Source organism: Antechinus flavipes, chromosome 1 (genome assembly GCF_016432865.1).
Source record: "Antechinus flavipes isolate AdamAnt ecotype Samford, QLD, Australia chromosome 1, AdamAnt_v2, whole genome shotgun sequence".
NCBI lineage: Eukaryota > Metazoa > Chordata > Mammalia > Dasyuromorphia > Dasyuridae > Antechinus > Antechinus flavipes.
The window spans coordinates 51,924,502-51,940,151 of record NC_067398.1 but is presented as its reverse complement, the minus strand read 5'-3'; the positions used below and the strand labels follow the sequence as shown (position 1 = coordinate 51,940,151).

Below are 15,650 nucleotides of genomic sequence, written 5' to 3'. Positions count from 1 at the left end.
TTGTTGAACAAAATGGGCTTCATTCAAAAAGTCTCAATTACTTGATAAAAATGTCATGGTGAGGGATTCATTATGCCTTGGGCAGATGACTACACTCTGGTCCAGTTCAAGTTATATGTTTTTTTGAAATGGTTCCTTAACAGATTTCTTAGATATATTTCTTCATGAAGGTTTGACAGTGAAAATAGGAGACTTTGGTTTGGCAACAGTAAAATCTAGATGGAGTGGCTCTCAACAAGTGGAACAGCCAACAGGTTCCATTCTCTGGATGGTAAGGAAATAATCTAAATCTGAATTTAGCTTTCTTACTCATCTGATCCGATGTGAGCTCCCAGCCCTTCTTCAATCACCATATTGTCCAGCTAAGCCTGATAAATGTCCTACCTTCAAAGGTTTATTTAAAGTAAGCACTTTATATAAGAAATAAAGCTTTGACTTTACTTTTCTTTTTTTTCTTCTACACAATCTTACAAATACCACATTTATCTTCAGTGTGTTTATACTTTTATTCCTTTTAAGTATATAAATTGAAGCACGGAGAGGCAGTTAAACACTGTTAAAACCTGCCTGGATATTGATGGATTTTACTAGTCTTGGATGATACACATCATCTATTCATTTAACAAGTACTTATCTAATACTTCTGTGCAGGTTCATCAAGTTCATATTTGTAAATTCCAGGTATCTTCTCACACTCTGTTAAGCCTTTTACATACAACAATGACTTACATTCATTTTCATTTTAGACTTCTCTTCTTCCTCTCTGTCATAATTTTATTATTCCCCACTCTACCCCACAAAAACACCTACTCTTTGTTCGAGAGATCTAGAAAAGTCTGTCTTCAGCTTCCTCATGATTAATGGGTGCTAAATATATTTCCTGGATTTGTAGAAAGCAAAAATGATTTCTAACAATCTAGTCCCACAGTCGTCCTTCCCAGGCAATATTGATGTAAAGCGATTAATCCTTTTTTAGGCTCCAGAAGTTATCCGCATGCAGGACAATAATCCATTCAGCTTTCAGTCGGATGTCTATTCTTATGGTATTGTGCTGTATGAGCTGATGACAGGAGAGCTACCATATTCACACATCAACAACCGAGATCAGGTGAGTGCAACTTGCAATAGGAAAGTTCATTCAAACAGGTGGCTTGAGATGGGGGCCCAGATTTAAAGGAATAAAGGTAACCTGTTGCAGTAACAGCTTCCTCTCTCTTTTCTCCCTCATTTAGATTATATTTATGGTTGGTCGAGGATATGCATCTCCAGATCTCAGTAAGCTATACAAGAATTGCCCCAAAGCTATGAAGAGGCTGGTAGCAGATTGTGTGAAGAAAGTTAAGGAAGAAAGACCTCTTTTTCCACAAGTATGAGCTGCTTAGGGGGCTTCAGTACTGTTTGTTATGCGTTGTACCCTCTTGGGAGGATACAGGGGTTGGACCCCTAGAAAATGGGAAATTGGAAAGGTCATCCCTAACCTTCCTGGTTAGCCAGGCCATCCCGAGTTTATGGGAGAGATTCTCCAACTTCTCTCTCCATGTGTGTTTGTGTGTCCTAGTTTTATGTCATTTTGAACATATTTCGAATGAAGTTGTCTGAAATCTGTCCCTTTTGATGCCTCATTTCAGATACTGTCTTCCATTGAGTTACTCCAACATTCTTTACCGAAAATCAACCGCAGTGCTTCCGAACCATCTCTACACCGTGCAGCCCATACAGAGGACATAAACTCATGCACATTGACATCCACAAGACTCCCAGTTTTCTAGGCATATCTTGCACCATCCTCCCAAACAGGAAAATCCCCAAAGTTCTGCTTTTCTTACCTTAATGGATGAGATGAATTTTTTTTCTTCAGAAAAAGCTGCTACAGATTTCTACAATTCAAGTACTACAGGGACATCACTCCACGTTGCCTTTTTCTACAGTTTGTTTGCCCACTGAGATGTTTTCCATTCATTTTGTGTCATGTGTCATAACGGTGTCATTTTACCAATAACAGACAAGATGCAGTACAAGCCAGAATTTTTAAAATAGATGCCCTTGAGCCTTATTTTCCTCTACAGAGGTGGCTGTTTATTTGGCAATATTTTCTCTTGATCATTTTTGTTGGAATAATTAATATTTTTATAGTAAGAATAGCTAAAACTCTTTGGGGGAAGAGTTCCTGAAAAGTTCCAGTCCTAGAGGATGTTTCCAGACAAAGACTACAGTCCAACTACAGGAAAAATAGGATGATGAATTCTGGATACAAGTTCCTATGATGAGTCTTAATCATGCCAAGGAATTTTTATTCTTTTTAAAAGATGGCAGGTTACCACATAAGTTTTGCACATAGAAAACAAATCATGCGAAGGAATAAACTGTTCTCCATAGTACTGTTCTCAAATGGGGGCCATATATACAGCCTTGCTGCAATTATTGACCTAAGGAGTGATACCTTGGTACTTGAGACTTCTTGCACCCAATGAGATATCCAGTTGTGGATTAATGGTCTTTTAAGAGGAATTGTTGTGTTCCTCTAAATGTTTCTCCACTCTAAGCAAGCAGAGTGACCTCCCAATTTGAAGCTGTCTTCTAGGAGATGCACTATATGAGGTATGAGTTTTAAAAAGTTGAGCTTTCATTTGTATCTGCCCCCCCCCCAAAAAAAAATGTTTGTCATGTTGCTTTACAGTCATACCTCGTATAAACAAGGAAACTGAATATATACAGTTTTTCTTGATGGTTTGGGTTTTGTTTTTATTGCTCCTGAGAAAATGAATTTATTGTAAGCCATGGTTCTAGTGATTTATCTTATTTTAATAAAATAAGTTAAATTTAGATTTAATGGCCTCCTTTTTCATTTATCATGGGAAGATCCTCTTTTGTTTAACATTACACAAGTTTGTTTTTGCCCATTTTCTAAGGCTGCAAACAAATTTTTCTTCTAAAATATAGTTTTCTCCTAGAATTAGGACTTGCAGTGCATGGCTCGGGGTGGTGGTAGGAAGCAAGGAAAGACGACAGAATGGTTTATGGGTAGAAAACTGGACTTGCATGGACATGGACTGATTCAGGCCTAGATCTTTCTTGATCTGTGGAGATAAAGCCACCTAATCTCTGGTCCTCAATTTCTTTATGCATAAAATGACTGGACTAGAGAACATTGATGGTTCCTTTCATTTAGGTCCATATTTTCTGTTATTGGTGATGCAAAGTCTTGAAGCTTAGGGAAGGAGCTTTCAACACCCTTAATTCCATCCCTTGGGTATAAATAATCTCATTCTTGATTCATAAGTTTAAAAAATATTCTGCTATATAGAAAACTGTAAACAGCCTGCCTATGAGCATATATACATGGGAGAAGAATATTTAATTGAAATTATAATTTATACACTTAAAAATGAGTAGGTATTTTCTCTTGGTAGCAACTCTTTAGTGCAAGAATTTTCCTTAACTGCTTTCAAAAGTGGAATGTTTTTTAGATATACTGGATGAGCTGAGCAGCAGTGCCTTAGTCTTAAGAGAATATCTGTCTGGGAGCCTCCTTTTTTTTCCCTCAACAGTTCAAACAAGAGTTGTCAAATACCTGTACAGCTTACTTTAAGGATTGGGTAATAAGCATGAGAAGTGGGATTTATTCGTTATTCATGTTATGCTAAACTGGGATGCTAATTCTCTAGTTATAAAAACAACTTGGCTAGACCTCCTTTTACATCTAGAATGCTGCTCTAGGGTCTGTCTTGTTTATAGCCTATCTCACAAAGAGCAGAGAACTATGGGATGCTTCTCATTTGATTTAAGCTACCCCTGCTATGTTGTCCCTTTACAACACATCTTTGCTTCCAAAATGGAATCCCTGTGGCCATCCTGAGCCAAATCAGAGCCACTAGCACCACGGATATAAGACTGGCTTTTAATCTGGTTAGTATAGTGAGATTCAAATAGATGTTATTACTCTCAAAATAAAATAAGCTCAGACGGACTGACCACACCTAAGAAATCAAAATAGCTTTAATAGGCAAACTCAAATTAAAGTTTTACACTGCAAGTATACGTTATTTTATGACATGTGTGTTTGAAAAGATGTAAAATTAGATTTTTGAAATTCAAATAATTTAAAATGCCTGAGGGAAGGTAGATGGTACAAGGGGGAGGGATGCAAAGAAGTTGCCTCATTATTAAATTCACTTTGTAAATCTGGATTTTCAGATATTGGGTTTTGCTTATATGGATACACTAAGCCACAAATGGCAAAAAGATGCAGAAAACAGAAAAGCCACTTTTTTGTTGCCACTCTGTCCACTGTGTTTTTCCTCCACCAAGAAACCATCAACCAGGCAGGGACTATGTGCATGAATGGCTGGATGGACTCTCTCAAGGAGTTGTCATTTATCAGTATGAGTGCCATCTCTGCCAGGAAAGGTCCTAATTCCTTTCTGATTTTACAGTAGATAATCTTCCAAGAGATGCTGTGATCAACCTGCTGATGAACCTCTTAGCAAGTCTGGTCTTCAGCGCTCAGCCATACAGAGGCTTAAAAGTAACTAAAGAATTAATTAACCATGAAAATGGAGATTACATATACTTCTGTTAATTTTTTATTTTATATCCTTCAATGTTTCCATTGCTGTAATAATGGAGACTGGATCAGACAAAGGTTTAACACAACCTCACTTAATCCAAGTGACACATCAAGTACTGTTGCAGTAAATGTAGAACTCTGCAGCACACCCTTCTCTAAACACACAGGCCTGGTCCGGCAGAGAGCCTAGGGTATGGTGTGGCAAGGGATTGGGGAGGGAGTGAGGGAGGGGGATTCAGTTCACTCTCAAGGATTCGAGGCAGACTCTTCCACTCCTGAAAGGTGCATGAAAAGGTCACCGAGTTCAGTTACATCATCTTCCTCAGTAGCTGGGATGTGTCGGCTTTCTCTATCCTCAATAAAATCCCAAAGCCGGACAGAATTGAAGAACTGTAAAATACATAGCCATTCCGGCTCCAGTCAATGAAATGACCGTGAAATGTAGCCCCTGGTATCTAAAAGAGCTGTTCAAGCCTGCCCTTTAAAGGGGAAAGAAAATAAATACCTTCTCGAAAAGAACATTATTTCCACTGACTGATCTCTTTGAATGCTGGATTTCCAGACCGCTCCAGATCCACAGAGATCCTGATGGATGTGTCAGGGTATATTTTTAAAAAGCCTAGAAGCCTGATCTGGCCCTCAAGAAGGGAAAACAAGCCACTCACCACCCTCCTCCATTCCTTACCCTCACAGTGCCTTCTGAGCTGAGCTGTTTCCGAGGTTTCTCAGGTTCAGCTCTCGTCCCGTCTGGGTAAGCATGCAGATAAAGGCATTTTCCTCCAAAGGGGCAGGTCCCTTTGCCTTGCTCAAAGTATTTACAGGCTTTTTTCCTAAAGAGAAGAGAGAAAGCAAAAAAAGCAGTCTTTATTCTTTGGCCTGGTTTCTTCAGTCTAGACAAGAAGATAGGAAGGAGATGATCTAGTAGCTAGTAGCCTTTAGGGCTGAGATTCCGATAAGCCTGTCCAATAAACTCAATAGACCAAGAGTCCGTGGAACAGTTTTCAGGGGATTCATTATGCTGGATGGGAAAAGAAAATTATGTATTTTCACTAGCCTCTTAAAAACTGAAATTTATATTTGTTATGAATTCAAAACAAACAAAAAATTATTCTCATCATAGACAGCCTCAGGGATCTGTGAAGATTGGCTGCAATCTTCTTTTTCCAACCAACAAACCTTAGGCAAAGATTTGCTGTGATATCCTGATACTAAAATTTCAACATGTGCTAACTTCTTTCTGTGATCTAAGTGCAGGGGACAAATGGTAAGGATGATCAAAGCCTCTGGCAGCCCATCACAGGGACTCTCCCTGGCCCACAAACCAGCTCCTCTGTTCTTCTTGGACCAGTAGGGCCTAAGGGAGCATTCAGTTCAGGAAGTTCTCTCATGTTAAGTGCTGATAAGTAACATCTGCAGTTATCTGAAGATTTTATGTTCTTTCACAAAATCTTAGGGTGAGCTCATAGGGTTGGTCAGATACAAGGCAGTTGCAAACTGAAATGTAATTAGGCAATGTTCGACAAAACTATATACAACACAAAACATACAGCTGCAGGGATTTGGTTTTCACTTGAATTTGACCCCAGTGATCCAGATGATGTCTTCTTTAAAATATTTTGTAATCAGAGAACTGGGACCCAGAAAGAAACAAGAGTTTGATTCAGATCACTTATTGGGTCAGTAGCAGAAATGGAACTGGAACCCACGATATGATGCTGTTTCTAGGTCTAAATAGTTCAGTAGTGGTACCTACATTGCTTATTACTGTATAATCCCATAGGCTATAAAACTGTATAAAGTCATCAGTCTCTTGTAGTTGCTGCACAATTAGAAAAAGGTCATTAAAAAAATTAATTAAAAAATCAATCTCCCAGGGTTTTTTCTACTTTATACCTTTCGGAAATCTTAACTCATTCTCAAATATTAGGGAAACTGAGACCAGTGAAGGCTCAGCAATTATGAATCCACTGAGGTAGGAGAGATGGAACCACTGGAAATCTTGTTTACAGGCATACTTTTGCTAAAACCTAATTCTAGATTCCAATATCAAATGGATTTAAGGCAATTAAAAAGCTCAAAGGGACAAAATGATTGCTGTATGTGAAGATTAAGCCTTGAAGGACAAAACTACAAAGTGTACAGAAGTGTTCGCCATTAGGAGAAAAAGGATCCCAGCCAAACTGGAGTCCAGTGTAGGGATACCATGATACGTCTTGAATTCCTTGTTTCACGAGGTATTAAAAAGAGCTAATCTTTCCAGAAGGGAACAACCTATATAAGGAGGTTACAATAAAGAGTTAAGAAGAAGGAAGATCTCAACATTCTCTCATCAAAGATCCCTTTGTTCCTGGGTCAAGTCTGGATCCTGAGCAAAAGTCACCTGCAATCTGACCCAGTGTCTTGTATCCTGTCTTGTATCCTGGAGGTACCAGTAATACCCACAGTGACCACAAGGAGTTAAAAATCAGCACAATGTTCATCAAATACAAATACAGAAAAGAGTTAACATATTGAGTTCATTCATTCATTGGTTAAGTGGAACAGATAAAGAGAAAAGGCAGGTTATAAGAAGCTAGGCAAGGTTTCTTCAAGAAATTAAAAAGCCCCAAAGATGAAAATGATATGACGTAAGTGACCCCTAATGTGAATCGAAAGGAATCTAGCATGTCTCCTCATCAGATGTGACAAAGACATCTCAAAGGCGCATCCTTTGGAGAGCTGAAAGGATCCCACTTGCCTAGACCCTGACTCAAAGGCCTTCATTTTAGAAGGCTTTCACAGAGCCCCTATGAATGCAGTACCAATCAAGAAGCAAGCTCTTCATCTCTTACCCCATTCCCTGCTTAAATGCTTCGATCAGTTCATTTTTCTTATTCTGGTCTTCAACCCAGTATACACTTGGGATCACAAATTCAGATATTACTCGGCATTCTGGACAGGACCTGCAACAAGCATCAAATGGGATAAATTAGCATTGTATAAATAAATATGCAGCCCCAGGTAGTAACTGGATTGCTATTTGGGGTTACTTTTCCCAACCCAATCAAATCAGAACAGATTACTGTAACAAGAACCAGGGAAAACTGCTTGGTAAGAATGTTAAGACCACATGAATTCACTCGTATGACCACAATTCAAAATTTACAGCCTTTTCCAGGATGTACTAAACAAGATGTGTTTACCTACTTTTCAGGTATGCTCACAGTCTGAAGCAGAGGAAAGCAAGATACCAAAGTAAAGTATAAATAACTGATAAACTTTGACGATTCCAAGGCAAAGTCCCCTATCAAAACCATCTTCCCTTTATTGTCTCCATCAGTGCCCTAACCTCAAAGAACGGACAAAATGCCTCTGAGCTACCTTCTTCCCTCCCCTCCACAGGGTTTCTGTCACATGGCTGTTAAGTTGCTTCTTGAACTTCATCTGTCTTGTGAGACAGCCTATCCACCCTGTCAAGGAAGGGCTTCCTTCTAGTGAGACCTATCATCTACTTCCATGTTGGCCCCTGTACACAGGAATCAGAGAATTAGAATTGAAAGGGCCCTTCCAAACCTCCTCAGCCACTCCTTTTACAAATAAGGACTGCTGTTAGAGCGACTTCCTCTCATAAGTATCTTTTTCTCTGTACTAAAATACTTTTCTTCAATAATCCACCATTAGTCAATCCACCCCCTTGAATCCTAAAGTCTGTAGGTTTTCTGTAGTTTTCTATTAAAAATGCAAATTTTCCTAAGTGTCTATGAACTATGATTGTTATATTATTACTAGTTCACATTTCCAAAGCATTGTCCTCACAGCAATTCTATGAGGCAGTTCAAGTAGGACACAAGAACTGTAAGACCCATTTTACAGATGAGGAAACTGATGTTCAGAGGTGTGTTAGATATGACTCCTCAAGTTGTGTCAAAGCCATAACTGAATCTGGCTAAGGATTCTGTTGCTAAGACTGCTCCCTCTCCATTTCACCAAATTGCCTGGCTCTCCCTTGTTCTTTTAATGGATAAATGTGGAAATATGTATAGAAGAATCGTATATGTTTAACACATATTGGATTACATGCTGTGTTAAGAGAGGGGGGAGGGGGAAAGGAGGAAAAATATTTGGAACATAAGGTTTTTGCAGGGATGAATGTGGAAAAGTATGCATGTGTTTTGAAAATAAAAAGCTTTAATAATAAAAAAAAAGAAAAAAAAGCTATTTTTTAAAAAAAGATTGTTGTGAAGATCCAATGAGGTAATATTGTAGAGCACTTAGCGCAGCATTTTGTACTACATGAATATTAGCTGCTGTTTTTACTGTGTGACTGTTTTGTACATTATAGAATTTACATCAAGTAGAATTTATCTAGAGTTTTAAGGTTTATAAAGTGCTTTATAAATATATAATTTGAGCCTCACAGTAATCTTTATCAGGGAAGGAGCATTATTATCACTATTTTACAAACTGTGGCCAATATATACTGAATGAATGGCCTGTCTCGGGTCACACAGCTGGTAATCATCATCTGTGAGGCAGAACATGAGTCCGTGCCCATCAGACTCCAGGCCTCTAGGCCACTGGACTGAGGGCTGCAGGGGCTCAGACATCTGTAAAGGAAGTAGAGCAGGGGGGCAGGATCTGCCCTGCCTGCGAGGGGATACTCACTTGATGATGGGATTCTCAAACTGCTTGGCGCACCTCCACTGTCGGATGCAGGACAGACAGTACGTGTGGCTGCAGTTGGAGAGGATCCCAAACCTCCTCTCTGAGGCTGATGGTTTCTCATAGACCACCTCCATGCAGATGCTACACACTTTCTCCTGACTTGCCTGGAAAGCAAAGGCTTTCTCCATGTCGTGTTCAAAGGTTGCCATGCAGAGCTGCGTTGCCAACAAGGGAAGAGACGGGGTTTTTTAGAATCCTCTGCAGCGGGGAGATGGAAGACAACATAAACTGGGTCTGTCCCAGGCTGATCCTTAGCAAGGTGGGGGGAACGGGGAGCTCCTAATAGTGGTGGTCCCCCATGGTCACCTGACTGACGAGCTGCTGCCTGGGGACAGCCTTGGCCCCCCCGCCTCCTCTGGCTGCAGGTCTGTTACACAGTTATCTCCACCTTCAAACTGTGAGGCAGCAGATCCTACTCAGGTCCAGGACTCTTTCCATGCTCACCTCCTCCTAAACCCAAGTCTCAGAGCAGCCTCAACAGGCAGGCAGATAGACAAGAGTGCTGGGGCAAAGACCCCTCACTTTCTTAGGAGGGGCTACAAAATTTCACATCACGAGGCTCAAGATTTTCTTGGTCCCAAGTCGCTTTAGCATTGTCTCAACATTCCTGCCACTCTCCACCTAAGCCCTGCCAGCTGCCACCCAGGCTAGACCTGAAAGGGAGGGAGAGAGGTGCTTTGCTTTGCACAATTTGTAGACATGGAGCTGACTGCATTCCATAGCTAAATAAAAATGCATTTTTTAAAAAAATCTACATTGTTTTGCCCAAGTCCTAGAGCCTACATATAAGTTCTAAGCAAATGCTTGTTCACAGAACAGGTTCACATCACTACACTCCTGTTCCATACACTACTGTAAAGCACAGTAACACGGGCAGTGTCTTGTCCAGGCCCTGGGGAAAAGTGACACTGCTTAATGCAGTTTGAAATGCCTTTTTAAAAAAATTAAATAGCTGGGGATTTATTTTGATTCTTTACCTTCTCATGCATCTTTCTTTGCTCTGAGTCAAAAGGATGCAGGACTTGTAACCTACAGATCTCACAAACATCGCCATGGAGATAGACACAAGCATCACCGAAGTGGCACTCGCCGGCGGCCGCGTAGGGGCACAGCTGCTGCTCGTTACCGTCAGAGCTCCCGGCCTCCACGTCATCCAGGCCACTCCGGATGGCTTCTAAGTAGGAATGAGGCTTCATCTCCATGCTACTGTTTGAGTCACTGCAACCTCCCAGCTCATTCACAGCACAGGGCCTGGTCTTTTCTTCAGTTAAGCCACACAGATCTTAACACATAAAAACACACCAAGGCACACGCATGTAAAAACAGCAGAAAACAGCCCATGAATCTGAAGGAAGCCCTTAGGAACCCATTCCCTGAAGTCAACTCAAAGTCCCTGCGGAGCTCATAAGCCAGAGTTCCCTATTAAGTAAACCTTAACTTCTGCTGACCTCCACACATGCAGTTCAGTGACCCTATCAAAGACAGCACACTGGAATGGATAAACCACTGATATGACCCAGTGTAGTACTTTATATGCTGCCCATTTCCAAGAGTTTATTCCAGAAATCCCTTCGGCTGCTAAGTGCCATCTGTTAAAAATACTTTGTATAATTCCTTTCCCTCTAAGGATCCCAAACATTATTCAATAGAGACAACCTTCTGATAGCCCCCAGATACATGACTATAAATGACAACGATAAAGCTACAGAACAAGAGCTTAAAAGAAAAATCAAACACGGACAGTGTATCTGTTAAGAAGCAGAAGAGATGTCAGATTTATCCCAAGTACTTAGCACTGAATCCCAGATAGGACTACTCACCAAAGGAGAAGGCAGCTGACAGTCAACTGACATGACAATTGTTCTAAGGTCACGATTTTATTTTATGGAGATGATAAAATCAGAGGAGGCAATTCAAGCTCAAGCTGTGCTACCGTGCTTGAAGCAGAATGCCAGGCAGGAATACTTAGTGACCATACAGCTACATTGCCCTGGTCAGACCCTAGGAAAGCTAGAAGGAGACCCAGAGGAGAATTCGGTCCCTGGGTAGAACACAGGTGCTCAGTCTCTTCCATAAAAGACGCACAATTCGGACAAGCAGGCGTGCAGAAAGCCCACGACAAGGGGGAGCGGCGCGGAGAGGGAAGGAAAGGAGAGTGCAAAGACAGACGCCGGCTCCGCCACTCACTCCGGTCTCTAAGCACCAGTGTTCTCTTCTCGCGCTTGCCAGGTTCGTGGGAGCTGCTTTTCATCACAGACGCAGTCACGTCGGGGTGAGGGTGCGGACTGTGGAAAATTGGGGATGGCAGACCATGAGGCCCGGCCCCCCCTGCCGCGCTGCTGGCCGCCGCCGCTGGCCTCGTGTGGTCGTACCTGCAAAGCCACAAAGAGAGAAGCTCGGTGCGCCGCCCCCCAAGGCCCAGGCTCCCGCCACAGCCCTCCAGCTTCGAGGCCCTCCTATGCAAGGTTCCCTTATCTGTGCAATGACGGCCAGACCAGAGGACCTGGAAAGCCAAACCCTGAGGTGAGAGCAAGGGGGACCCAGGGCACAGGAGACCGCCGGCTTAGCAAAAACCCAGGGCCAAGGAAAAAGGGGAAGAGACACTGTGGAAAGTACCCTACACCCCACACAGAAAGGCTCCTTCACTAGGAGAGTGCTCAGGTTTCCAGGTGTACCTCTTCAGCTATCTCATCATAAAGCCTGTGGGCAAGGGAGTGCAGAGAGCCGAGGAGCCAGGAGGCTCCAGCCCCAGCGTGGCCGCCGGCTTCTCACATGGCGCCCAGAGATTCCTTCAGCCTCTCTGAGCTGGCTACCCTATTTACGAAGTGAGGGTGAGAAACACTCACTCTTACTTCCCTATCTCCTGGGGCTTTAAGAGGGAAGAGCTTTGTGAGACTCCAAGTCCTACAACATTTAAGTGAGTATTTAAAGACCACCTGTTCTGAACTCAGGGAGCCTGAGTTTAAATCTGGCCTCTGATTTCTGTTAGACATGTTCCTTTGGCCAAGTCCCTTAAAATCTCCCCAACTGTACAGGAAGGAGGATGTTGGATTAGATGGTCTCTAAGGTCCCTTCCAGTTCTAATTTTATGCTCTTATGATTGAGAGCCAGCATGGAGTTGATTAGCTCTCCTCCTATCCTGTGTGTGTGTGTGTGTGTGTGTGTGTGTGTGTGTGTGTGTGTGTATGTGTGTGTATATATATACACACATGTATATACACACACACACATGCGCACGAGCACATACACACATGGAAGTCCCAAGATTATAATCCCAAAATAATGGTTGTTTTGTCAGGAAAAATAACAATACCAGGATGACTATAATCAGCCACACCCACTTAAGGGGTTAAAGAGGGGAAGAAGGGTATTCTACTTAAAAGGCAGAAAGTTGCCAGGACTTGCTCAGGAGGACCCCCCATCCATTACCTCTACCGCCCCAACTCAGATCCACTATGAGAATTCAAGTGATTGTAGCTCCTTTCTCCTTCTCTGGGAACTTTCATACTTAAAGGCTTTATGAGTCCCAGTCCCAGAGGTGCTGGGTTTATTGGGATGCTCTTGCCTGCAACGAGATCCATAGGCACAATAGCCTTTCTGGTAGAACTTGCAGATTGTAGATGGCTTGCTTGTTGATAAGTCATGTGAAAACAAGCACTGGCTCCCTTCACGACACACACCATGCATGAAATACCTGCAGAGAATAAAGAACAAAGAAGCATCTATTAGAGGAAGGGCATACCATACATTACCTGACATTCAATTCTCATGTGTAAAATGGCAAATTATATATGACAGTGATCTCAAAGTCATGAAGACGCGGGTTCAAGTCCAACCTTTGGCATTTACTGTATGGTTGTGGGCAAGTCACTTATTTCTCCAAACTTCAGTTTATTCATCTGTAAAAATGGGTGTAATAAGAACTGTGGCGTACCTATCTCATAGGGTTGTTTTATGCCCCATGTGAAATAATGTTAAGTAAGGTGCTCTGCAAATCTTAAAATGCTATATAGTGTCATTTATTACTGGCTGAAATCCAATCCTAGTTATTGCCATTTACTTGTTTCAGTCCTATCCTATTCTTCATGATCCCATTTGGGATTTTCTTGGTTGGCAAAGATATTGGAGAGATTTTACCATTTCCTTCACCACCTCATTTTACAGATGAGGAAACTGAAGCAAAGACAATAAAGTAACTTGTTTGGAGTCACACAACCAGTAAAGTTTCAAGGACAGATATGAACTCACGTTTTCCTGATTCCAGGCCTGCTGCGTCACTCACTGCACCTCTTAGCTGCTCTCCAATCATGGTGGATTACTATCAATTAAGAATCCAGACTTATATTTACCAATTTAAGAGAGATAAACACCCAAGTTTATCTCTCACATGTCTCTGCGTGTGATGTACCATGCAGAGACATCACACAATGTAGCAAATCCTCATGGTAACTGATGGCTCTTCGTAAAGCAATGAAACAAGCCTGCCCCTTCACAAATTTTTCCCTCTAGGATCCCTTTCCATCATCTCCTTTGGAGAAACCTTGTGCTGCCTAATGAATTTCATTTTGTCTCCTTGCTCCCTGAAGCCAAGTTCTTGCCTATCTTTGTGCCCTGAGCAGTTAGCACAATGCCTACCATAGAAAAAGGTATTTAATAAAGGCTTGTTGACTTATCAGCACAATGATCTGTTTTTATTTTCTATCTCTCCAACTATATTCAATTCCACAAATATCAAGTCTCTCCTCTGGGCAAGGCAGTGTTCCGTGTACATTTATTTGCTGAGGGTCGGTCGGGGTTCTCTTGGACTCTTCTATGCCTCAGAGCACTGAAGCACAGTGTTTTGCCTGCTCCCAGATTATATCTTTAGGAGACTAAATGGGAGAATGTAACATATACTAAAAGATAAAGACTTGGTGAGAGGCACTGGGATAGGGAGGAAGACCTTGGGTAAGATGGGAAAAAGAAAAAAATGGGTACTGCTATGACAGTCAAAAGATAAAGTCTCGAGTTTGGAACAAACAAGGCTGCGCGAGGTCCAGCTTTTTAAACACAAAATATTCACAGGAGTTTGGAACCAAAGAAAATGACCCCCATACAATCTTCTTATTTTACAGTTAAAGAAAATGAATCAGATGGGGAAGTACTGGCCTAAGAGAATGCCAAGTCCCACCTCCTTCCTCCACAAAGTCTTTTTGACTAGAAACCACTTCCAGAGTTTTCTCTCAGTTTGTTTTTAGTCAGGGTAATACAAAAACAATTACCAAATCCCAATCTACCAAAATAAAGGCCACTCTCACTGAAAACTGAAAAAGTATAGAAACCTTGAGACAAAGACCTTTTTACACAAAAGGAAAGAAAATTGAGACTTGACTATATGTCCTGCCAACAGGAAATACTAGGTGAGAATAGCAATTAAAAAAAAAAAAAAAAAACACCAAACCCAACCCCTCCCCCCAAAACCCCACAATCCCAACAACTAATTATTCTTCTAATCATTTAAGGGATATAAGTATTACACAAGAATGGGGTATAGCCCTAGCCTTTTGAGAATAATAAAAAACCACTAGTATCTCAAGATAACACTTAAAAGGGCACAATACTGAAGTCTAAATTTTGTTGTCACTTTTTACAACTTTTAATAATCTAATGGAAATAAATATTAATTACCTACTGAACGCAAGCACTGTGCAGGTAATATGAAAACAATCTTTTCAAGCAACTTACATTCTATTTGGGATTTAAGACATATATGGCATAAGACAAAATAAGGAGACATAAAAGACATCAATAACTCAGGAGAAAAAAGGAATCAAGAGATCCACTTGAACTAATATGACTTGAAGAGACCTAAGGATTCTAAGACACTTGAGTGCATGATGCCAGGTTTGAGAACTTTCCCAGATACACAAAGATCAGAGTCAAAATGCTCAGTTTGTAAAGTAAAGAGAGGAATATACATTATTCCAAGAAAGCCTCCATAATATATATATATATAAAATATCAGTGTGAAATAAGTAAAGTAGGTGGGAGGCAGATTATGGACAGCTTAAAATGCTAAATGCCTTTTGTTTTATCCTAGAATTGCTAAAGGTATTTGAGCAGGGCAGAATTCAAAATTATCACTTCAAAACATTCCCTCCTCCATCATATACATATATATTTACAAGTACAAATATACATGTATTTGTATATGTATGTATCTATATGTGTATACATAAAAATGTTTAAAGTAAGATTGTTATTATACTTTATACTAAAAGTGACTCTCCAAGAAATTTTCCAAGAAGTGCCAGATACAATCTGTGCTTTCCCATATCTGAGTACAGGAACCTCTTTTTAGCATCAAAAATTGCAGACTCAAACACAAGAGGAGAAAATC

General features: G+C 41.0%; 2 protein-coding genes across 7 annotated transcripts in view; one reads left to right on the top strand and one right to left on the bottom strand.

The window, feature by feature from the left end:
* RAF1 (Raf-1 proto-oncogene, serine/threonine kinase) overlaps positions 1 to 2,823 on the top strand; it is a 73,730-nt gene extending 70,907 nt beyond the window's left edge. For all 4 annotated transcript variants that reach the window (XM_051982554.1, XM_051982546.1, XM_051982571.1 and 1 more), the window contains 4 exons: positions 153 to 271; positions 977 to 1,108; positions 1,233 to 1,367; positions 1,629 to 2,823. In XM_051982554.1, the coding sequence (XP_051838514.1) occupies positions 153 to 271; positions 977 to 1,108; positions 1,233 to 1,367; positions 1,629 to 1,769 (527 nt within the window). In that variant the 3' untranslated portion in view covers positions 1,770 to 2,823. The remainder of the gene's footprint in view (positions 1 to 152; positions 272 to 976; positions 1,109 to 1,232; positions 1,368 to 1,628) is intronic.
* Positions 2,824 to 3,978: 1,155 nt separating this feature from the next.
* Positions 3,979 to 15,650, bottom strand: part of MKRN2 (makorin ring finger protein 2) — a 26,188-nt gene continuing 14,516 nt past the window's right edge. For all 3 annotated transcript variants that reach the window (XM_051982612.1, XM_051982603.1, XM_051982619.1), the window contains exons 2-8: positions 12,837 to 12,965; positions 11,459 to 11,643; positions 10,249 to 10,553; positions 9,212 to 9,426; positions 7,399 to 7,509; positions 5,253 to 5,397; positions 3,979 to 4,957 (exon numbers count right to left, since the gene is read on the bottom strand). In XM_051982612.1, the coding sequence (XP_051838572.1) occupies positions 4,814 to 4,957; positions 5,253 to 5,397; positions 7,399 to 7,509; positions 9,212 to 9,426; positions 10,249 to 10,553; positions 11,459 to 11,643; positions 12,837 to 12,958 (1,227 nt within the window). In that variant the 5' untranslated portion in view covers positions 12,959 to 12,965 and the 3' untranslated portion in view covers positions 3,979 to 4,813. The remainder of the gene's footprint in view (positions 4,958 to 5,252; positions 5,398 to 7,398; positions 7,510 to 9,211; positions 9,427 to 10,248; positions 10,554 to 11,458; positions 11,644 to 12,836; positions 12,966 to 15,650) is intronic.